The following is a 24,782-nucleotide window of genomic DNA, read 5'->3' on the forward strand; positions in this document are numbered from 1 at the left end:
CAGTTACCAGAAATTACAGTCAGAGATGAGTATTTATGAAACCTCAGAGAAATCAAACTTCATAACATTTATAGAACCAGAATTATCCTGTATGTTAATCATCTGAAACATCATTATTATCTAAATACTTCATTAATCATTTTCTGAGTAATAAACCTATAATTTACAACCATAACAGCTCCTAAATAACTGGTCTGTCTGTGTGTCATACTTTAGACATATAAAACTGCTGTCACTGATGATGTTCTGAACTTATTGATCCAGATCTTTTAAATCTGTCTTAATGTAACCGGCGTGTTCCTACGTTGTGTCTGACAATGAAAGGTCAAAGAAACAAAGAGCTCCAAGTCATTAACTTGCTCGCTCCAGCTCCTACAACCAAATGCAAACAGGAGGGACGAGGGTTAGCTCCACCCACCACAACTTCCAAGCTAGCAAGATCTATTCATGCTAGCATAGACTGTGCCTGTAACACATTTGTGGCACACACGTACTACACATTCACAGCATCTAGCAAAGACACAATGATGACAATAATTGACCTAAAAACACAATCAGAAACATCAGGGTGGCTAAATATACATTATATGTGTGTTGTACAGTGTTGGGAAAGAAATGACACCGACCTCTCCCACAGGGGAATTGTAGCAAAGGGGAGGGGCCAAAGGGGTACCCCAAAATTTACAGGGTTGCACCAAAGAAGAAGAAGAAGAATGAGGAGGGGCTCCAACTGATAATAAACATAAGTGCAGACTTGGAGTTCCTGAAAGTCAGCTATAACAGGAACAGTTTGGTTCCATTAATAAACTACATACTAATGCTCACTATTGTGTAGTTATTATAAAGAAGAGTCCATGTGTCAGTATTCAGACACCTGGCTTGGGTTTCTGCAGCTAATTGGTCACCTGTGAGGAGACAAACCCACAGCATGCAGGTCATTTCTACATCTGTTGGTGTGTCCTCAGTTTCCCAGCATGCCTTGGCTGTGCTCATGGAAGTGAATGAGGGGGAAAGATCTGTCCTGCTGCCCTGTCAGTACTCGGATTTCATACCTGGTGATCTCAGAGGACAAAAGCAGCGTTACAGCGGCGCACATCGATGAGAGCTGATGCTCTCAACACTGCAGACCTCCGCCTGTCTCTGAGAAAACCAACAATGGCTGTCAGCAGCGACTACACCTGCTCCACCAGTGCTGGGAGAGAAGAGCTGAGACTGACAGCTCTTTGTACAGGTCAGTACTGTAGAGGTCAGAGGTCAGTTTGCTGACAAACCATTTAAAAACATTTTTGAGCTAAAATCCACGGAAGTCACAGAGGAAAGACGAGACACTGCAGAGAGGATCCAGAATATTTGATGTTTTCTGATGACAGTTAAAGTTTCCAGCTATCAAAAAGTGTAACAGCGCAGCCTTCATGTCCTTTCAGTTCTCCATCATTAATGATGACTGTCCGTTATAAATCATGTTGGCTAGTTTTCTAACTCAGTCCATGTCTCCAAAGCAAACTTGTGTCCCACACTTTCTGTGCTGAGTCTTCAGGGATTCTTTTCACTCGGTGCTGAACTAACTTTAATGAATTGGGGCTCCAAAGAAACCCCAGCCCTCCCTAAACAAGGCTAACAATGCAACAACTCTTTGGACACTCTGTGGTGTAGCTATTAATCACAATCAGCTTTACTGACCATGCTGTTCAGAGAGGGAGACTGTAATCTCTGGTTATTTTATTGCTATGGTATTTTATTTGAAATGTTACTTTTTGTAGAGCAGTGAGTTTCCCCATGTCCCGTGAATGCACCGTAGTGCTGCTCATGCTCATCTGTCTGCATGGAGCAGGGTGAGTTTCTCTGTATATAGAGCCTGTGTTTATTTAGCTCCATGAAACGAGGTTTTGAGCACTGATTTTGTTTTGTAGATGCACAAAGCTGTTGTCAAAGTTTCTGTCCAGTAACGTGTTGAACCACAGAGTTTATTCGGTGAAGAAGATCCTGGTGAATCTGGTTTATTTGCAAAGTGAATTGTGGTTCACAGTCCGGTGTCTGAGTTATCAAACCAGTCAGGATACGATGTTTTGTTGGAAATGTGCTTGTAGGAGCTGCTAATGATTTCTTAGCTGTGTTAGCCTGTGAATGGATGCTAGCGTATCCACATGTGCTCCCTGGGTTCAATTCCACCTTGTTCAACATGTTTTTTTCCCTACAAATTAATACACTATCACAGACCAGTAATTCATATTGATCATTTATTACAATTCTGCAGTTTTATGATTTTAGCAGCTTTTCTAATATGGACCTCAGATTCTTGTTAACACTCCATGGCAGAAATACATACAAGTACACAGCCTGATGAAGCAGACAGAAGCAGTACCTCCGATTGGTGGACTGAAATTGAGCAGAACCAGGTTGTTCTGCCTCTTTTCACCACCTCTTATCAGCACAAATCTCAGCCTCTTCTGCTGTTTTTAATCAGAATTTTTAGCTTTTTCACCTTTTTTCAGCACAATTTTCTGTTTTTCAGCTCTTTTCAGTAAACATTTCAGCTCCTTGTCCCCTTTTCAGCTACAAATTCAACTTTTTCACTTGTTCTCAGCACAAAGTTCTTTTTCTTCTTTTCTTTCTGCATAAAATAAAAAGATTAAAAAGAATAAAACAATTAAAAGAAAGGCTTTTTAATTTGATTCATTTCTATATGATGGATTATGCAGAAAAAATCAAAGTCTCGGGCTGAAACGTCTACTTTCTACTTTATTACGTATTCAAGTCATGTTTTTTAAAGAGTAAAGTAACCAATTACTTTTGAAAATAAGTAATCAGTAAAGACATGGGATTACTTCCTTGGAGAAGTAATCAGTAATTAGTAACTGAGTACTTATTTCAAGTAACTTGACCAACACAGCTTGTAATGAAGTAAATGTTGTGTATGATGTGAATGAAAGAGAGCCTGGTGAGGTGAGTCAGTCTTTATACAGCTCTGTTAACAACATGTTGTTGCTGCTCCACAAAGATCAGGAATGCTGCCAACTGAAACTCTGCTGCAGGCAGTGACTCGTTTTTCTAGTTTAAACTTCCCTGGAAGATTGTTCAACTGGAAAACAGCCAACATCATTATAAACACCTCTCACTGTAAACTCAAACCATAAAAACCTTAAGGATCCACGGCCTTATGCTTTTTTAAACTGATGATCTTAAACATTTGAGCTCATCAGGACTGAAAATGAAGACCACCAGTTGGCTCAATTCTACTGACACGTCACTCACACGTTTTATTTTAGTAGGAAAAGTCAGACTTTGAGCTGTGACATTCAATCTTTGCTTTTTCTCGGTGAGAATAGTTTTTACATGATTATAATATAAAACTAAAATCTTTGTAGATGTTGACAAACATTAAAAAAACGAACAGCTGTAAGCAAACAAACATCAGCTAACACGTAGATACTAAACCTTTTTATCTCACTGCAGTGAAAATGAACTGCAACATTCATTTGATGACATTAAACTCAATGGACTTTTTCATTTTCTATACTTTAGGTGAGCAACACACGAGTTATTGTGACATTAAAATACAAACAAGTCATTTGGGGATTTTGTTTCCACCTCTCATGATCTTATCTTAGATTTGACTGGTCTTTATAAACAGCTCCACTCTGCCTGATCTGAACTGTAAGTGTTGATCAAATCATTTTGTATGTTCCTATTTAATGTCTGCATGAACACAAGTTTATGTGTGTGCATGTTTATTCCTGGAGGTGAGCCTGTATATGACAGCACTCTTTAATATTAGATCTGCACATCTGCTTTAATACAGATGCTTAAAAAGGTTAAAGTCCTGACTTTGAGTCTCCACTGTGAGTAGCTCAGCAGCTCTGAGAGCTCTCTAAAGTTTTCTTCATCCTGATCACCATCTTCACTCTGTTGGAGCGTCCATGAGTGTCACTGAGTGTTCTCAGTAAAGTTTGTTTGAAGGAAAAACACCATCAGTCTGTGAAGTCGTGTGGAAATGTAGAGAGTCTGTGAGCTGCATTCACAAACAGGTTGGATCACTCTGAATGACAGCGATTAGAGGAGGTTCTTCCATCAGTACCAAGCTCTGCTGATTTTCATTAATAAAACTTCAACCTGCTCAGTGAAAAACAGAGTGAAATCAGACAAGACTGAGTCCACTTTTAACTTTGTTTCGTCACATTTAACAGAAACTCATCTGAAGATCAGCCTCCTCCCTGTAAGGGGAAAATTCTTATCAAGTCTCCACCTGTCCTGCTTCAGGTGAAGCCCCGCCTCCTTCCAGGAATCACCTGTGTGTCCGTGTTTAGTGTGCAGCTGTGGAGCTTGTTGTTGGTGTGTGAAGAAGCTGTAAGTTTGCTTTGTTTCCTCCTTTAACAGTTTGTCTTTAGGAACTTTATGAGCAGATCAGGAAGTGAGACGTTTGTATTTACATAAAATAAAACAAATGAGATGATTTGATGATTGGCTGAATCCACTCTGGTTATCAGTCAGTAACTCTGCACTCAAACATTTGTCTTTGATAAACAGTTTAAAATGATCTGAATGAAACTTTGGATCCAACATCACTGGTGGAACAATGATCGTCCCTTTAACTGGAAACAGATGAAACCAGTTTGTTCTTCAGAAGCCGACATTCAGGTTTTACTGAGTGACGTCAAAACAACATGAAGCTGCTCCAGCTCAGTTCAGGGTCACTGCAAACAGAGATAATCAGAAGTAAATACAGACTCTCACACACACCATCAATATTTAAGGATGTTTTCACTGCGGTTTAAATCCTACATATACTTGATGTTAGTGCAGGAGTAAAGCCTCTCAGAATCAAACACATTTAAACCTCTGTGACTCAGGACTGTGTGAAGCGCACAATCGAACACTTTTTAATCTGTTTCAAGTGAAACACAATGAAGTGTTGAAAGGAAAAACATGTTACTATGTGAATCCTGCTTGATGGATCAGAGCAGAGGCTTCACTCTGTGCTCTGTTCATTACTCTGTCAGTCTGAGTTATTCATGAAGGATGATAAGCTGGTTAATGTTGGCACACACACACACTGTGACACTGTCAGACATGAGGAAGTGTGCATCAATGCATTCCTATGGGTGGAGACAGAAACTCAAACTGATACGAGTGGTTCAGCTGCAGGGCAGGTGTGACAGGACGATGCTGCACAGCCTCATTGTTCAGGTGTGAGTCAGACTCTGAGTCTTTGTACAGTCCTGTTTAACAACATGTTGTTCCTGTTGATGCATCACAGAGATCAGCTGTGCTAAACTCTGCTGCATGCAGCTACTAGTTTCTCTAGTTTGGTGATGGAAACGTCGATGAGACTGTTTCCATCACCAAACATCATGAGGAACACCTCTGACTCTGACTCTGCGCATAAAACCACAAATATCCCTTCATGTCTGTTCATCTGATTTTGTAATGTGAGAAACTTTGATGTCTGAATTTTGTTCCATCATTAAAGTCCAGACTGGTAATTCTTAGAGGTTGGACTCAGCAGACACTCCATAACACAACATCATCACAGTCCTTCACTTATGATTTCATATGATTGCAGTTTTGAGTGTTACAGTGATGTTTTCATGTTGTTGCAGGTCTCTGAGTGTCAGTGAAACCTGTCAGTTAGAACGAAGATCTTTCACTTTATTTCCCTCAGTGCGTTTCAAGACCTAGTGTCATGGTTGCTAGGCAACCTGACACTTTCTGATTTACATGCGCTCACTTCCTGTGTTGTGACAAGTTAATTATCCTGAGCGCGCACTGGGCAGGGAGACTCCGCCTCCATTAAAACCAACTAGATGTGGAAGTCGTGACGTTTTAGTTTAGTGCAGACGTGAGAGATGAGTGTCGTTACTGTTCAGTTTGTGTTACAGCGTTTATTGTTCTCACGTGTTATCAGACAGGATTATTTCAACGATCTCATGTTTATTTTATCCTCCTGTAACTTTATGAAGAGCTAAACTGTCAGCACTAGTTAGTCCTTATAAGAACTGTTTGTGAGCTAAGAATCAACAATGACAAAGACGTGAGTGTCATGCAGTGAGTCCTCAGAATTAGGCTGATTTTTAAGTTTTGTGTCAATCAGTGTTGGGGAGTAACGGAATACATGTACCGCCGTTACGTATTTAAAATACAAAATATGAGTAACTGTATTCCGTTACAGTTACCGTTTAAAAAGGTGGTATTTAGAATACAGTTACTTTGTTGAAATAAATGGATTACACGGCGGTACTTCCCTGTTTCATATTGTGGCGGGTCAGGACTGTTTGGGTTTGTTTGACAGCTACGTTCTGTTGTTCCAGGCGGCAGCGTTACGGTTGCCATGGTTACAGGGTGACGCTCTCTCTCTCTCTGCGTGTTTCCTGGGTGAGAGAGCGCCTGTTGTTGTTGTTGTGCTAAGCTAACAGGCAGAATGCTACAGGTATAGCGCTAAAGAATGTAGCATCATAGGCAGTGTAGTCTGTGCTGCAGGGAGAATGGACTGCCATACACGTTATGTGTCTGTGAGCGAGGGAGGGAGAAAAAGGAAAAGTACGAGCTGTCATCGAGCAGAAACGGGAGCTGGAAGCATGTAAATATAATAATAACCACTGCAGCCAAGAAGAGAGCCTGACGAGCCCAGCTGTAAGTAAGCTATTAAGACTCGACTGTACACCGTGTTCGTGTTTTCCTCTGAAACAATAAGTTCTGTTGGAGCAGCCTTTCAACGCCTCTCTCTGTCTCTGCTAGCAAAGTTGACCCAGACAACAAAGTAAAGCTAGTTTTCGGCTAGGAGTCGACACAGAACCCACCGTATTAGCCAGAGGTCCCTTTACTACGGTTCGGAGCCGCGGACCTTCAGTAACAGTAATAAATCACAGCAATAGTACATTCATGTAGTTGTAAACAGCATGATAATATATTAAGTAATCCAAAGTATTCAGAATACGTTACTCTCATTGAGTAACGTAACGGAATACGTTACAGAATACATTTTGGGGCATGTATTCTGTAATCTGTAGTGGAATACATTTTTAAAGTAACCTTCCCAACACTGGTGTCAATCAAAGCTAGAAGCTGGTGTAGTGTTGAGCTTTATTGTTAATTAATTAAAAATATACAGTTTGGATGGATTTGCATTTAAAGATGCAACAAGACTAAAATGGTTAGTGTCAGGAGGTCAAAGGTCAGAGCTCCTGTGGGTCTGAGGGCGGCCTCACGTTGGAGAAGGATGAAGGAGTCTGACCTGAGCCAGTGTTTGACATGAACACATCAGCACTGCTGTCAGTGAGCCTAACGACAGCCGTTAGCATCATTTCAGTGTTTCAGTCATAAAAACACTTCCTGTCACTGTGGTGGTTACAGTGACATCATGCAGTTTGTGCTTTGACCTCCAGAGGGCGACAAATCAGCACAGACAGAGAGCTCCATTCAAACTTTGCTGCCATCAGTAATAATTCTTCAAATATAATCATCAGTGTTTGAGCAGTTATGATATCAGGGACAATCTAGACATGTGTGACAATACTGAACATGTCACATGACACACCTTAAACATCATGTGATCCACTCTCAGTCTGCACTTTCATTCATGACTTCAACAGGTTGAAATGAGCTTTGAACAAACATCAGTTCAGTGTTGAAATATTTAAACGCTGCAGGAAGAACAAAGTGATGACAGATGTTTGTGTTTCAAAGAGGAGAAACAGCAGAAATAAATCACAGCCTGCCAGAGGTTTGGGTTTTCCGAGGTGCACGTGAACGCAGCACACAGTGTCCAATGCTCCAGATTGCCCTCAAACGTCTCTTTGGGTGTTTCCTTCCTGCCAGTGTTGCCAACTTAGCGACTTTGTCGCTATATTTAGCGAGTTTTCAGACCCCCTAGCGACTTTTTTTCTAAAAAAAAAAAAAAAGCCGCTAAAAAAAGACGTGAAAGCGTATATCGCTTTTACTCTCAACAAGCAGCGGGTGCTGTAACGCAGTCAGTTCTTCTTTTACTCTTTTACTCTTATGCTGTTTTGTGGATCACAAGTGTTATATTCCCACTGTGGTGTCAGTACACTATTAGAGCTTATACGAGTCACGCTGCACACACAATCGCTGTTTACAAGTTGACTTCTTCTTTATTGGAAAACACAGAAGTAACACACACACATAACTGGGCGTGGTGCCCCCTACTGGCAATGGCTTGCATAGCACACAATAACTCTTGGTTCATACATAACATCTCCTCCCCACTAAGCTATGCGACCGTGGCACCACCCGCAGAAACATTTCCCATAACCAAAGTAGTACCCCCTTTTTTTTTTATTACAACATTCATGAAAACTGGAACTAATGTTGCCTTCTGTATGAATTTCTTTTTAGTTGAGAATAATGTTGCTGAACCCAACACTCTCACAGAACTACTTAGTACGCTCACCCATCATGATAACGAGCGGGTGGCTTAGTGACTCTCACTGGGTAACGTCTTACAGACTCTGTAACCTGTGTACAGTCAGACGGTGGTGGTTTAAGAGACTGGGGTGTTTCTGGAGGTAAAGTGGTCCCCAGCACTTGTTCAACAGTCTCTTCCTGCAGAGATGTACAAGGGTGACGCAGGGCGTCACTACCACTCTGGGCTGGTGACATCTGAGAACTTGTCGGAGGATCCACTGTGACCTGCTGAGATACTGACTCCGGCCGTGTCAGCATTTGATCCACATGACGTTTCCACACTCCTTGGGCTCCCACATTCACCTTGTATGACACTGGCCCAGTCTTCTCCAGTACGACACCGTGCATCCACTTGTCCTCTCCCTTCCTATAATCACGCACCAGGACAGGCTCGCCAACAGTGAACCTTCTGTCCCTGGAGTGTTGCTGTCGGCATCGTTGTTGAGCATCTTGTGACCGACGCACTGCTCCAGCCACACTGGGCTTCAAAAAATCCAGTCGAGAGCGTAGCTTGCGTCCAATGAACAATATAGCTGGCGTTTCTCTAGTTGTTGCATGGGGAGTGTTGCGATATGTCAAGAGGAACGTGTCAAGGCGTTGTTGCACAGGTGCTGTACTCCTGGAAGCTTTCAGTGCATGCTTGAATGTCTGCACAAAACGCTCAGCCAAACCATTAGTGGCAGGATGGTACGGCGCGGAGCGGATGTGTTTAACTCCATTGGCTTTCAGGAACACCCTGAATTCCTCAGAACAGAACTGCGGTCCGTTATCACTCACCAGGACATGGGGAATGCCATGGCGACTAAAGAGACCCCGCAGCACTTGTATGGTTTTACCAGCTGTGGTGCTATCCATAATATGCACTTCAGGCCACTTGGAATGTGCATCTACCACCACCAGGTACATGTGACTTTCAAATGGACCCGCAAAATCCACATGGATCCGTTCCCACGGACAGGAAGGCCACAGCCAGGGGTGCAGAGGTGCTAACTCAGGCTCTTTTTGCACACGCTGACAAGAGTGGCAGGCTTTAGCTTGAAGCTCAATTTGAGAATCAATGCCAGGCCACCAAACATAGCTGCGAGCTAAGCTCTTCATCCTCACCATCCCTGGATGTGCAGTGTGGAGCTCTTTCAGGACATGAGAGCGCAGCTTAGGTGGCACAACCACCCTCACGCCCCACATGAGGCATCCCTGCTGTATCGTGAGTTCATGTCTGCGCCTCAGATAGGGTGACAGCTCTTGATCTGTGTCCTTTGTTGCTGGAAAACGTCCAGTTGTTACCATTTCTAGGACCCGAGACAAAGTGACATCAGACAAAGTGTCACGTCTGATCTCGGCGACACTGACTGGTAATGTGTCCAGTTGAGATGCGTAGAATACTTCAACCGCTCCCTGTTTCTCTTTCTGTGCGAGGGGCAGAGGTAAACGTGACAGACCGTCAGCATTGGCGTGATGTGCCCCCTTCCGATACAGTAAGGTGTAATTATGTGCTGACAGAAGGAGCGCCCAACGCTGCATTCGCGCAGCTGCCATAGATGGTGTACCTTTTACTGGACTCAGAATAGAGGTCAGTGGGCGATGATCAGTGAGCAAGGTGAACTTGTTGCCATGGAGATACTGGTGAAACTTGCGCACTCCAAAAACAATTGCCAAAGCCTCCCTCTCGATCTGAGCATAGTTTCGTTCTGCTTTGCTGAGGGTTCGTGAAGCATAAGCAATTGGCCGTTCTTGGCCCTCAGGCATGACATGTGAGAGCACGGCTCCAACTCCATATGGTGAAGCGTCACATGCCAAACGGAGAGGCAGTTCAGGATTGTAGTGGGTGAGTATTTTTGGTGAGGCCAGACGTTCTTTAGCTTTTTGGAAAGCTGACTCACAGGCTGATGTCCACTGCCATTTCTTCTCTTTACTGAGTAGTTCATTCAGCGGCTTCAGGACCGTAGCTAAATCAGGTATGAAACGTCCATAATAGTTGAGCATTCCCAGAAAAGAACGTAACTGGCTGACATCAGCTGGTGCTGGAGCTTCCATAACGGCACGCACCTTTTCTGGTGATTTGTGTAACCCTGCCGCATCAATTATGTGGCCCAGGTATTCCACTGATTCTTGGAAAAACTGGCACTTCTCCTGTTTGAGACGCAGGCCATAGTCCTCCAGCCTGCCCATAACTGCCTTAAGGGTTCTCAGGTGTGTCTGTTTATCTGGACCACTGACGAGGATGTCATCCAGATAACAATGGGTGTATGGTAGGCCGAGAAGCACTTGATCCATGGCCTTCTGAAACAATGCAGGTGAAGACGCCACTCCAAAAGGCAAGCGATTGAAACGAAACAGCCCTTTTTGAGTTGAAATAGTCAGTAGCTTCTTAGACTCCTCATCTACCTCCATCTGTAGGTAGGCATTTGCTAAGTCTAGCTTACTGAAATGCTGACCTCCTGCTAGAGAAGCAAACAGGTCTTCAATGCGTGGAAGTGGGTACCTATCCACACAGAGCTGCGAATTAATAGTAACCTTGAAATCACCACAGAGCCTCACTGAGCCATCCTTCTTGTTGACAGGGACCACGGGCGTAGCCCAATCACTATGCTCCACTGGTGTGATCACCCCAAGCTCAGTCAGGCGTTTCAGTTCTGCCTCCACCCGAGGGCGGAGAGCATAAGGCACGTTACGTGGTGGACAGAATTTGGGGACACTATCAGGCCTAAGAGTCAATCTGGCTTTAATTCCTTTCATTGTGCCCAGCTCCTTAGAGAAAACGGCTGAGTGTTTCTTTAACACAGCCTCCAGATTGTCATTTCCGCTTTGCTCTCTGGCATGGACCATCTTTAAGTCTTTCCAGTTCAGTTTGATCACTCTCAGCCACTCCCTACCAAACAGTGGTGGAGCATCCACCTTTACCACATACAGGGGTAGAGTTGCACGCTGCTTATTCAGTTCAACTTGCACCTTGATGACCCCTTCTGGTGCCAGTGGCTCCCCAGTGTATGTTTTCAACATGATGTCAGTGGGTTGCAGCGGCAACTGACTCAGCATACTTTTGTACTGTTCCCATGGGATCAAAGACACAGCAGCCCCTGTATCCAGCTCCATCTCCATTTTCTTCCCGTTAACTACAGGCATTAGGGAGATACGTGAATATTTCTCTTTTTGAGACAAAGAATACAGCTCCAACTCACTATCAGTGTCGGGTCTGGTTCCTTCACTTTCGTTCTCCTCTGCAGCAACATGATGAATTCTCCTCTTTTTGTCCTTTGCTCTGTTTTTAACTGCATTGCCTTTCGGCTCAGGTTTCCCCTCTTTCTCTTTCCTGTTCCAATGTTGGCTGCTTCTGGCTCTACCTTTACACATGTGTTTCGTGTGGCCCTTCCTTCCACACTGGTGACAGTCACGGTCTTTGTACCAGCAGTCATCATCAGTATGATTAATTTTTCCGCAGCGGCGGCATTTATCACCTTTTTGTGACAGCACCGCATTCACTTTAAGGGAACCACTCAACTGCTGCACTTCACGTGTTGCTGTCTCTGCCGACACAGCATAATCAACTGCTTTGCGAAACGTGAGATCCTTTTCAGTCAAAAGACGCTTCTGCACCGTTTCACACTTTAATCCACACACAAATCTGTCGCGTAGAGCATCTTCCAGATACGCACCAAACTCGCAATGTTCTGATAGTCTTTTCAGCACCGCCACATACTGTGCGACCGTTTCTTCTTCCCCCTGATTCCTCTTGTGGAACCGGAACCTTTCAGCTATTACCAGCGGTTTGGGAGCAAAATGAGCTTGCAAAACACCCACAATATTGTCATACTGCATTGTCCCAGGCTTGCTTGGAGCCACTAGATTACGCAGCAGACCGTACGTTTTGGGACCCATCACACTCAGCAGCACCGGGACCCGTTTCTCAGGCTGAATGTCATTAGCAAGGATGTAATGCTCAAAACGTTCAATATACGTCGCCCATTGCTCACCAGCATCATCAAAGGGGTCCATCTGCCCAATCATTCCAGCCATGATGTATCCGCTGTCCACAGTCAACGCTGTCGTTTCTGACTCGTCGGAGAAAAAGCAGCTAGCAGCTAGCTCCGATGCTAATTCACCACGCGATCGTCCGTTTTTCGTCCAGACTCAGCCACGCAGTCAGTTCACGCTCAGTAGACGGCCAAGTCTTCCAGACGTCACAACTCGTCGCCAATTTATGTTATATTCCCACTGTGGTGTCAGTACACTATTAGAGCTTATACGAGTCACGCTGCACACACAATCGCTGTTTACAAGTTGACTTCTTCTTTATTGGAAAACACAGAAGTAACACACACACATAACTGGGCGTGGTGCCCCCTACTGGCAATGGCTTGCATAGCACACAATAACTCTTGGTTCATACATAACAACAAGCTTTAAAACTACTTATAAACACACACACACAAAGTAACTCCACCAGAGTGCCTATTTCAGGTCACTTTTGCCGGTCCAAGCCCGGGTAAAGGAGCAGGGTTGGAATTGTGACATTAAAAAAACAATAATTGCTAAAATAAATTTAATTTGTAGTTCTAAATAAATTCTAAATGCATTTAGGATGTTTTTTACTCACTTTATGTCTCTTCCACGATGTTATTTCTCTCTCCAACAACATAGATTACAATTACATTAGCATGACCAATTATGCAAATTAGGTGATGACGTCATTTAGCGACTTCTAGCGACTTTTAGGACAACCAATAGCGATTTTCCCTACTGAGGAGTTGGCAACACTGCTTCCTGCTCAAAGTTTACTTTCACTTCCTGAACTTCGTGGAGTGGAGTTTGTTGTTGGTGTGTGAAGAAACTGTAAGTTTGCTTTGTTTCCTCCTTTAACAGTTTGTCTTTAGGAACTTTACTGTTGGTTCAGCTCATGTTTGATTTCTTCACACAACAAACTGTGTGTGTTTGTATTTCTGGTCTCTCCATTAAAGTCAGTGTGTAATGTTTTCCTGGCTAACATCAGCTGTGTGCAGCTTAGTTCAGCACAAATCTGCCGCTCCATAGTTCACGGTAACGGACTCACAGCTGGACCAACGAGGCCGAGTGTGTCCGCCACTCTGAGCTACGTTCGTGTTTGTGTACTTGTAGTTTGTGCTTTGTGAGTTCACTCAGAGCACAGAGGACGCAGCGTACGTGATGACGTCACAGCCCTTTACCTCCTTTACTGTCACTGTGATTAATATTTACACAAGAGACACCTGCAGAGCTCTGACGCTAAGCTAGCCACACAGCATGCTAACACTAAGCTAACGCTAAGCTAACACTAAGCTAACACTAAGAGCTCTCACAGACACGAGTTAAAAAGCTGCTTTTAGTTTGTGATCAGAATCCAGGACTGAGAGCAGCAGCAGAGCTGATGGATGATGAATTACTGGATGGAAGAAGCTTCTCATTAGCAGTAAATCAGTGTGTGTGCAGTTCTCTGCAAACTCAGCAGGAATAATTAGTGTGAAGCTTTAACTCTGCTGATCCTCTTTGAATCATTGATTAACTGAAATGTTTAAAATGTTGTTCACGTGTTGAACTGACTGAAGCTAGTGATGTGTCCTGTGTGTCGAAGCTCAAATCGTGTGTCGGGTAATCTCGGGGCGTTTCTGGGAAGCACGTATCGAGGCTTGCTTTGATTACGTATGCAGTGACGTTCGAGGCCTCGCGGGCAGTCCGTACCACGTGACTGATTCAGGGACTGGTTCACCGGTTCGCGCCAGATTCGAAATAAAATGGGCAGAAAAACACAGCTGATTTCCATCACACTGTGTTGTGGAATTGGATTACGTACGTGTTACATAGTTACTTGAGCATTTCTTCTTCGATGGAACCAGGAAGGAAGAGATTTTTTATTTTATTTTATCTCTCCTAATAAAGTATGCACACAGTAATAAATATCACAAATGATAAGCACCATAATATAAATAAACAACACTACAGATCCTATAATCTGATTTCTGTCTTTTAGTTTATTAAAAAGTGAAGCGCCAAATACTAGTTTGTGTCATTATCCAGATGTACATAAGCATGATGACACAGGTACTAGCGGGTTTTGATTATCGATTAAAATCAATTCTAGCTTGGATAACGTGATATCGATTCATTAAAATCCTGAATCGATTTTTAATATAAATATTACTACATTTCAACCACCACCAAACAGCTAAAACAGTAAATGAGAGCAGGTACACCGATTCTGCACAAAGACGTAAACACAAAGCGCGGACACATCAGAATCAATCGCCTTTCTCACCAGACAGCACGGACACGGTCGGGGCTGAAAGCCGACAGCTCACTGATTCTAATCTAAGGCATCTGCTGTGATGCTTACACATTAGATAAAGTCTCGAAAGTGTCAGCTTTCTTTTTATAGTTATAAAAATATGCAAATGTACTAATCTATGATCTGAATTATACTATTGACTGACTGTCTGAGGCTAACAGTTACACAATCATACCAAAACTCTGTCCTGATAGTTTCCACTTTCTCTTTTGTATCACACATACTGAGACAATATTCAGGATAAATAACCAAGAAAACAATTTATTTATTCAGTTTAGAGGTTTACACATCATTATAATCACAGAGCCTTCACTTGAACTGTCCACTTGATGGCGCAGTAGAGCAAATGAATCATCTCAATGCTTCGAACCATGAGTCGACCAATTGGGTGGAAGCTTCAGTTCATCATGAGGCTTCATCTCACCATCACTAACTGAAGCTTCCAGTCACAGTGAATCAGTGTGTGTCAGTGAATGCATCGTGTGTGCTTCAGGCTCCATCTAGTGGACTGATAGTAGAGCAGCTGATGGCAGCTTCCTCTGCCTCACACTGCTGTCTGACTGCATTCAGCTGACACTGAGATGAAGCAGGAAAGAAGCAGCTGATATTTGGACAGCACACATGATGGAAAGGAGGATTTCAGCTGATGTGCACATGAATGATTTGTGTTTCCTCTGCAGGTGAAGGTAGAAAGTGTGTGTGAGCTGATGTGAATTGAGCAGCATGGATCAGTGTGAGGACAGAGAGGAGGGAGTCCCTCCCTCTAAAAGCACTCTGTGTGGGGAACATGAGAGCCAGACCAAAGCTCAGAGGTGAGATGACCATCTCTAACTGTCCATGACTCTTCTCCATGTCACAGCTCAGCACTCACATCACTGCTCCATCATTATTCACAGGAACCAGCCTGGACCTCCACCCAGCTCTGTGTCCTTACAGAGTGACCGGTCTAAAGAAGCTATCATTGACTTTAAATCAGGCGTGTGTCGTCCTGCAGAGAGGTAATGTGTGTGTAAATGTTGTTGTGTGTTTGTGAATAAATCCTCCATCATGTTTAATGTCAGCTCTGTTTCACACACATGTTCATATGTGCAGCGCTGTGTGTTGGAGTGTTTCCACAAACACAGCAGATACTCAGAGATTATTTTTAGGAAGAGGAGATGTTCTCAAACTCTCTGTCCTGAAACTCTTCACTCAGTCTGATCCCCACTTCCTGCTCCTCAGCAGTGCTGCCATCTTCATCAACCAGGACAGAAATGAACTGAACTGTTGTTTCCTCATCAACTTCTTTCTGTCTGCTGAATCTGTAGAGAATCAAAGTGAAACGTGTGAAAATGCAGCTGTTAATGATCCAGTTTGTTAGATGAACGTGTGAATGTTGCAGTGTGCTGTTAAACAGTAACACAGTAACTGTGACATGTCCTGATCTGACAGTAGATCACGTTTGTGTTCTTGGTCACATGACACAGGTCAGCTGTTCACACAGAGTTCATCTTTATAGGCTGGACCAGTTTGGAATAATACTGGGAGTAATGGTTCTTATATGGAGCTTTTCTCCTCTGAGCACTTTGATACTCGCCTCATTCACACATGGAAAGCAGTGCAAATAAATGCAAACACGGTTTTCCTGCACTCATCTTTTATCAGGATGATGTCAGTGTGAGCTGTTGTATGAAAAAAACAAGTATGAAAAAAGTGTTTCACAGTTTTACTTTGAAAAACAAACAAACTGTGCTGCAGGTGAACAGTTTGATGGTTGGAATGAACAAACAAACAGACTCAGCAGCGCACAGACGTCCCAGCTTCATATATCGTTGTTAAACTTAACGTAGGAATCACAAACATTCAGAGATGAACTTACACACTTGGCTTTATACGTACTTTGAGTTGAAACGTACTTGATCTGTGAATGATGACGTTTCACAAGTACACACAAGTACATTTACTGAGAAACTGCCTTTGAAACAAAGTTCAGTTAGAAAAACACTGAAGTCATTCAGGGAATTATGATCTTTGTGTTTTTACAGAGTTTAAAACACAACAAAGAAGTGTCAGTGATCAGGATAACAGTGGAAGGACTCTGGAGGATCATTTGTATTATTGATCATTTTGATCTCTGACAGAGAAACTACAAATACAGATGCAACAAGGGAAGCAGCAAAAGTGACTGAACACAGCTTTTAGAGGCTAAATTCACATTTCAATCATCAAAGTGTGTGTGTGTGTGTGTGTGTGTGTGTGTGTGTGTGTGTGTGTGTGTGTGTGTGTGTGTGTGTGTGTGTGTGTGTGTGTGTGTGTGTGTGTGTGTGTGTGTGTGTCCATGGTTCCTCCACAGAGTGGAGCAGCAGAGCTCAGAGGTTCCCAGTGGTCAGTCTGCCCAGCAGCATCAAACACAGCTGGACTCCATATTTATGGTCTGTACATGTACAACAACTACTTTTATTATTATTAATAATACATTTATTTATAGGTCCCTTTCAGAACACCAAGGACTCTGTGGACTAAATGTCCAAAAGAAACAAACTTTGAAATCAGACGGTGCAAATGTGATCACAGGCAATGTTCCCTCTAAGCTGCACGTGTGCAATTGTGCACTGCTGGCACGTCTCTGTGCACAGAAAATCTGCAAAATGTACCATGTCGACCATGGTACATCATATGGTGGCAACATGGCATTTAGTTGTATAGGGAGGGGGAAGTTTTAGGAGTGATGGCGTGTTTGAGATGTGAGAGATTTGCCACGTTTAGCGCAAATCTTGTGTAGTAAATGGCCTGTATTTATATAGCGCTTTGTGTGTGCTTTACATATCCAGTCATCCACACATTCACACACTGGTGATGGCAGCTACATTGTAGCCACAGCCGCCCTGGGGCGCGCTGACAGAGGCAAGGCTGCCGGACACTGGCGCCACCGGGCCCTCTGACCACCACCAGTAGACAGGGTGAAGTATTGCCCAAGGACACAACGACCGAGACTGTCCAAGCCGGGGCTCGAACCGGCAACCTTCCGATTACAAGACGAACTCCCAACTCTTGAGCCACGATCGCCCGTGTTAGTTAGTGTGTAGTGTCAATAGTTTTGTTGTGTGCGTCAGAACAATGAGGCGACTCAAATCCACGGCTGCAAAAAACTGGGGTGGCTGTAGCTCAGGTGCAGAGCAGAGCAGGTCAGCCACTAAGCAGAAGGTCGGTGGTTCGATCCCAGGCTGCCTCCTCGCTGCATGCCAAATATCCTTGGGCAAGATACTAACCCCATGTTTGCCTACTGGTGGTGGTCAGAGGGTGGTGCCAGTGTCCGCCAGCCTCGCCTCTGTCACTTTGTCACTTTGTAGCCCCAGTGCAGCTGTGGCTACAATGTAGCTGCCATCACCAGTGTGTGAATGTGTGAATGACTGAATGTAGTGTAAAGCGCTTTGGGGTCCTTGGGGACTGAGTAAAGCGCTATACAAATGCAGGCCATTTACTTTGTTTTACCTTTTTGAAGAAGTAACTATATAATTAATTGCCCAGCACTGGTCATTATTTACTGTATTTTGCATCCAGAGTTACAGACTCTCTCCCAGACCACAGACTCATAATACAAGTCAGAGCTTAATAATAAATTAAATAAATAAATAAAGTTGTGTTTCAAGTTATTTTTATTTCCAATAGTGTTAACATACTACAGGTCAAGAAGATTGTTTTTAATTGTCATTGTAAGTGGGCTAAAGCAGTTAATTAAAAGTAGTCTAACATAAATGCTGTAATTTGATTATTTTAATAAACATGTAACTTGGATGGATTCGATGCTGGCGTGACCACAGTGCACACGTCTGCTGTTGCTCACAGTGGTCCAAGGGACGCTCAGGGAGTTTGTGTGTTCAGACACATGAAACATTAGAGGGAACATTGATCACAGGGAAACGTTTTAAACATCGAGGCTTTAAACAAAAACCAAAGCGAAACAGTTTGTAGTTGAGATCAGTGAGAATGAAGCTGAATAACTGTTTCTACAATAACTTTGAGCAATAAATGACAAATATGATGGAAATTAGGAGCATTAGCACTTACTAATGATGTGAGTTGACACTCGGCTATATTGAGACGACCACATTAGGTGGTCCTCAACTGTAATGGAAACCAGTGGATCCAGTCCAGTCGTGGCGACCTGTTGTGAGTCGATCTGAGCAGCTACTAATGGAAACGGGGCCATAGATGTGTTTGTGCTTAATAACAATGAATCACAGTATTTTTACATTACTGTTAAAATCTCATGTTGTTTGTTAAAGTGTTGTTAAAGATGGTGACAGATGTACCCTTAGGCCCCGCCTCCATTCAGAGATGGTCTTTCCCTTTTCACATAAATGGCCTCCTTGACTCCGCCCTCAAACCAGCGTTCACATTTCCTCAGGACCTTCTTGATGTTGTGTAGACTGAAGTTCAGAGTGGTGGGTCATTCATAAAGTATTCTGTTCCAGCTGCTGGAGGACAACATCATCACTTTTGTGAAGAACGAGCTGAAGAAGATCCAGAAGGCTCTGAATCCAAATAAGCCCCAGTGCTTGGAGTTTCAGAGGGAGGATGATGAGCAGAGGAGAAACAGCAGAGAGGCATTTGTGAAGATCACAGTGGACTTCCTGAGGAGAATGAAGCAGGAGGAGCTGGCTGACCGTCTGCAGAGACGTAAGAGGATTTCTGTAAAGATTTAAGCTGCTGGATAAATGAGACACTTGTGACACCAGTGTGTTCGGTCATTTCTCAGTGGGTCAGAAAATGTCATCAGCATTTTGTAAAATATGATTGTTGAATTTGTATTTTTATTATTATTATTCAGAACTTCCAGCTGCAGTTTGTCATCGTAACCTTAAATCTGCTCTGAAGAAGAAGTTCCAGTGTGTGTTTGAGGGCATCGCTAAAGCAGGAAACCCAACCCTTCTGAATCAGATCTACACAGAGCTCTACATCACAGAGGGAGGGACTGCAGAGGTCAATGATGAACATGAGGTCAGACAGATTGAAACAGCATCCAGGAAACCACACAGACCAGAAACAACAATCAGACAAGAAGACATCTTTAAAGCCTCACCTGGAAGAGACGAACCAATCAGAACAGTGCTGACAAAGGGAGTGGCTGGCATTGGGAAAACAGTCTTAACACAGAAATACAGCCTGGACTGGGCTGAGGACAAAGCCAACCAGGACATCCAGTTCATATTTCCATTCACTTTCAGAGAGCTGAATGTGCTGAAAGAGGAAAAGTTCAGCTTGGTGGGACTTGTTCATCGCTTCTTTACTGAAACCAAAGAAGCAGGAATCTGCAGCTTTGAAGACTTCCAGGTTGTGTTCATCTTTGATGGTCTGGATGAGTGTCGACTTCCTCTGGACTTCCACAAAACTACAATCCTAACTGACCCTAGAAAGTCCACCTCAGTGGATGTGCTGCTGATAAACCTCATCAGGGGGAAACTGCTTCCCTCTGCTCGCCTCTGGATAACCACACGACCTGCAGCAGCCAATCAGATCCCTCCTGACTGTGTTGGCATGGTGACAGAGGTCAGAGGGTTCACTGACCCACAGAAGAAGGAGTACTTCAGGAAGAGATTCAGAGATGAGAAGCAGGCCAGCAGGATCATCTCCCACATCAAGACATCACGAAGCCTCCACATCATGTGCCACATCCCAGTCTTCTGCTGGATCACTGCTACAGTTCTGGAGGATGTGCTGGAAACCAGAGAGGGAGGAGAGCTGCCCCAGACCCTGACTGAGATGTACATCCACTTCCTGGTGGTTCAGGCCAAAGTGAAGAAGGTCAAGTATGATGGAGGAGCTGAGACAGATCCACACTGGAGTCCAGAGAGCAGGAAGATGATTGAGTCTCTGGGAAAACTGGCTTTTGATCAGCTGCAGAAAGGAAACCTGATCTTCTATGAATCAGACCTGACAGAGTGTGGCATCGATATCAGAGCAGCCTCAGTGTACTCAGGAGTGTTCACACAGATCTTTAAAGAGGAGAGAGGACTGTACCAGGACAAGGTGTTCTGCTTCATCCATCTGAGTGTTCAGGAATTATTGGCTGCTCTTCATGTCCATCTGACCTTCATCAACTCTGGACTCAATCTGCTGGAACAACAACAAACAACCTCTACATGGTCTAAACTATTTAACAAACTAAAACTTCAATCTTTCCATCAGAGTGCTGTGGACAAGGCCTTACAGAGTCCAAATGGACACCTGGACTTGTTCCTCCGCTTCCTCCTGGGTCTTTCACTGCAGACCAATCAGACTCTCCTACGAGGTCTGCTGACACAGAAAGGAAGTAGCTCACAGACCAATCAGGAAACAGTCCAGTATATCAAGAAGAAGCTCAGTAAGAATCTGTCTGCAGAGAAAAGCATCAATCTGATCCACTGTCTGAATGAACTTAATGATCGTTTTCTAGTGGAGCAGATCCAACAGTCCCTGAGATCAGGACGTCTCTCCAAAGATAAACTGTCTCCTGCTCAGTGGTCAGCTCTGGTCTTCATCTTACTGTCATCAGAAAAAGATCTGGATGTGTTTGACCTGCAGAAATACTCTGCTTCAGAGGAGGCTCTTCTGAGGCTGCTGCCAGTGGTCAAAGCCTCCAACAAAGCTCTGTGAGTAAACATGTGATCAGGCTTTTATTTATAACATAAACAGTGTAATGTGTGATGGACCCTTAAAAACTTAAACATATTTTTTTACATGATCATCAGCACTAAATACAGTATATTATAGTTAATGTTTGATAGCAGCAGTAAATGTCAGAGTGTCTTAAACATATCTGGGTGTCAGCTTTTATCAAAGTCATATCCAGAATCATCCTGTAAGTAAAATTTATTTATACAGCAGCTTTCACAGGTCACAAACCTCAAAGTGCTTTACAATAGAAACAGGCAGTAAAAATACAGAAGATAAAAACATTAAACAGCAAACACTGAACATCATACAGCCTAAAACTAGTTAAAGGCCACTCTAGAGTCTAGAGTGAATACTAGAGTCTGAGTTAGTGGGACCAGTAAAAGCCTTTAACTGGAAGATCTCAGATGTGAGAAGAGCTGTAGGGTTGTAGAAAGTCAGAAATATAGACTGGGACTTAAAGTAAGGACTAAAACTTTAAATAAAGCCTAAAATGAAGAATTATGACAGAATTAACCAATAAGAATCCACTAAATGGGAAAAAAGTCAGTTTAATTTCTGTAATAGTTTTATGATAATTTAATGAGCAGTGAGTTATTGATCAATATGTCAGCTACTTTGGTGCTAATGCACTGCCCGGCACATGGAGCCCAATTGGCATTTGCAATAGAATACCAGAATTGATTGACCATTGTCAGTTAACAAATGTCAGCGTCATCCATTTGTTGACTCTCAGTAAAAAAACAGGATTAATTGCTAAATCTAATAACTCTTTAGTGCACCCTCATTGCAACTTAACAACAGTGTTTGTTTAATGTTTATCTGTCATTTTTCAGACTGAGTCACTGTAAGCTCTCAGAGAGAGGCTATGAAGCGCTGTCCTCAGCTCTCAGCTCCCAGTCCTCTAGTCTGAGACAGCTGGACCTGAGTAACTCTGACCTGCAGGATTCAGGAGTGAAGTTTCTGTCTGAAGGACTGAAGAGTCCACACTGTAAAATGGAAACTCTCAGGTCAGGATTTAAAATTTTCCATTGATGATCACGTTAAACCTGATTTCTATTACTGCATAAACAGTAAATTGATTTTTAAAAAAGTCTTAATGTAGAAATTTTTGTCTGGGGTTTTTAGTGATATTTGTTCACTTTCTGTCTTTCATTTGCAATGAAATGTCCCATCTGCTCCTCTGAGTCTAAATTCTTTATTTTAGCAGTGCTTCATCCACCAAACCTTCTAGTTCGATTCCTGTATTCTGAAGGTTTTTACAGAGCTGTTTGTTCAGATATCAGAATTTGATTTTCAGAAACATTTAGTAATAAAAATATGATCAATTGATTATTTCTGACTGAAAAGATGAAACATATATTTGGTCATAGTGATATGACTCATTGCCTCACTTAAACAAAATGTAAACAAAAATTCAAAACAATAGATTAGTACAAAACAGAATTTGACTGTTGAGCTTAAAGTGAGCTTGAATTTTGTTCACTTCCTGTTTTATTTTGGTAGTTATTGTCTCTGGTTTTTACTTTTACTTCCTCCCCCGACATTGTCAGTTAGTTTCAGCTGTAGAAGGTTTTATTGACTGTTTGATTTGTCACTTTTTTTAACTATAATTGTTGACTTATAAACTATTGTTAAAATGTATTTTCATTAAAATACCAAATAATTTATTACTTTATCATCTAATTAGATTATAATTCTGTAAATAAGAGTGATAGTGTGGCCTGTGTGGGTTGTCTTCAGGTTCTCTGCTTCCTCCCACAGTCCAAAAACATGCATGCAAGGTTAACTGGAGATGTGTGATTGTGAGCATAAATGTTTGTCTGTCTCTGTCTAGCTCTGTGTTTACCTGGCTACATCACCGTGGTTACTGATGCTGAACCAATAACCTGGTCTGGATCAGGTTATGTTCAGAGTTTTTGTTGAAAATCAGCTGAAGTGCCTCATTTTCACTGATTCTTTCATTTACAGAAAGCTTTAAGTGAGATATAGATTTAGTCATATGTTACTCATATTATGTCTGTGAAGGTTCTCAGTCATCCAGGTCATCATAGTCAAAGGAGCTTGCAAAGAAAAGCATCTGGACTTCTTTAAGTTACTTGAAGACGTTTCACCTCTCATCCCAGAGGCTTCTTCAGTTCTAAGTACATTGGAGAGACCAAACAGCCACTTCACAAGCGCATGGCACAACACAGAAGAGCCACCTCCACAGGACAAGACTCAGCTGTCCATCTGCATCTAAAGGTCAAAGGTCACTCTTTCGAGAATGCCAATGTTCACATTTTGGACAGAGAGGACAGATGGTTTGAAAGAGGAGTGAAAGAAGCATCTATGTCCACTGTGAGCGACCATCTTTGAACAGAGGCGGTGGTTTACGACACCAACTCTCTGCCATCTATAATCCAGTTTTGAGTTCCCTCCCCAGACGCCTTAATGCCCACTCACATCCTGGGACATCTGACCTCAGGAAATCACATGATAAGGTGGGGCCAGGTTTCACAATGAACTCACCCGAAACTCTGGCTGATTGGGAGCCACACCCAGTTCCACACCTTGGCTCAGGCGATTAGAGGATCATCAGGGGGTCCTTTTGTCCCTCTGTGGGGGGAAACTCCCACCAGGTTTATATCTGGGACTCCCCACCATTTGACCTTAGAACTGAAGAAGCTTCTCGGATGAAGGTGAAACGTCTTCAAGTAACTTAAAGAAGTCCAGACGGAGTGGTGCCGTTCTCTGCGGCTTCAGTGACCCTCGAGCTCTCGACTAGCTATTGAGTTGGTGGGTAACAGACGTCTCCGAAAACGTCGAAGCACTTTTGCAAATATGCAATATCTTGATAAACAGAGCAGATATTTGAAGTTTACACACTCACATTCTCGCCTGAAAATATGTTACAAGTTTATTTTGTGACCCAGGAAGATTAATAAGAGTAATTTTAAAACTTAGTAGCGGTCGCCATTACCAGAAGCTGGAGTTTGGCTGGGCCGCACTATGAATTCTGGGATATGGTGGGCCACGAAGGAAAAGGAGGACGCATTTGTCGGCTGCATTCGGAGGAATTTGGACAGCCTTTGGTGCGTCGCTGTGACGTTATCGGTCTCCAAATGTGTCCTCAGGAGGATGCAGCCCATGAATTTGGACACACCGAGCCTGCGTGCTGGTAGCACCTTAGCCACAGCTCAGGTGTGGAGGAGAAGCTGAAAAAGAAGGTTTTCTAGTTTGTAAGGAGGAAAAAACTGAGAGGACTGAGTTAAAGAGAGGCTGGAGAGTAACACAGAGCAGCAATGAATGCTGCTTACACAGTTTAGACAGTTTAGCATCAAATGTTCGAGTGAGTTAGCTCCCAGCTAACTAGCAGAGCAGCTAACTAGCAAACCAGAACTGCACCCACAAGCTGCGATTGCGTCTTTCTAACAAGAGCGTCAGACACTCAGAC

The 24,782-nt window shown here is 43.1% G+C and overlaps 1 protein-coding gene across 8 annotated transcripts in view; it reads left to right on the forward strand.

Moving 5' to 3' along the window:
* Nucleotides 1-24,782, forward strand: part of LOC146490545 (NACHT, LRR and PYD domains-containing protein 3-like) — a 218,844-nt gene that overhangs the window by 179,119 nt on the left and 14,943 nt on the right. For 2 of the 8 annotated variants that reach the window (XM_085153074.1, XM_085153073.1), the window contains exons 4-8: nucleotides 15,610-15,711; nucleotides 17,046-17,124; nucleotides 19,168-19,372; nucleotides 19,524-21,324; nucleotides 22,183-22,356. In XM_085153074.1, coding sequence (XP_085009200.1) covers nucleotides 15,610-15,711; nucleotides 17,046-17,124; nucleotides 19,168-19,372; nucleotides 19,524-21,324; nucleotides 22,183-22,356 — 2,361 coding nt within the window. Of the gene's footprint in view, nucleotides 1-965; nucleotides 1,232-4,184; nucleotides 4,345-13,148; nucleotides 13,249-15,393; nucleotides 15,526-15,603; nucleotides 15,712-17,045; nucleotides 17,125-19,167; nucleotides 19,373-19,523; nucleotides 21,325-22,182; nucleotides 22,357-24,782 lie in introns of those variants that run through there. The other 6 variants (XM_085153078.1, XM_085153076.1, XM_085153077.1 and 3 more) reach the window with 6 other exon arrangements.

Source organism: Neolamprologus multifasciatus, unplaced genomic scaffold (assembly GCF_963576455.1).
Source record: "Neolamprologus multifasciatus unplaced genomic scaffold, fNeoMul1.2 chr03_unloc_1, whole genome shotgun sequence".
In the NCBI taxonomy this organism is placed as follows: Eukaryota; Metazoa; Chordata; class Actinopteri; order Cichliformes; family Cichlidae; genus Neolamprologus; species Neolamprologus multifasciatus.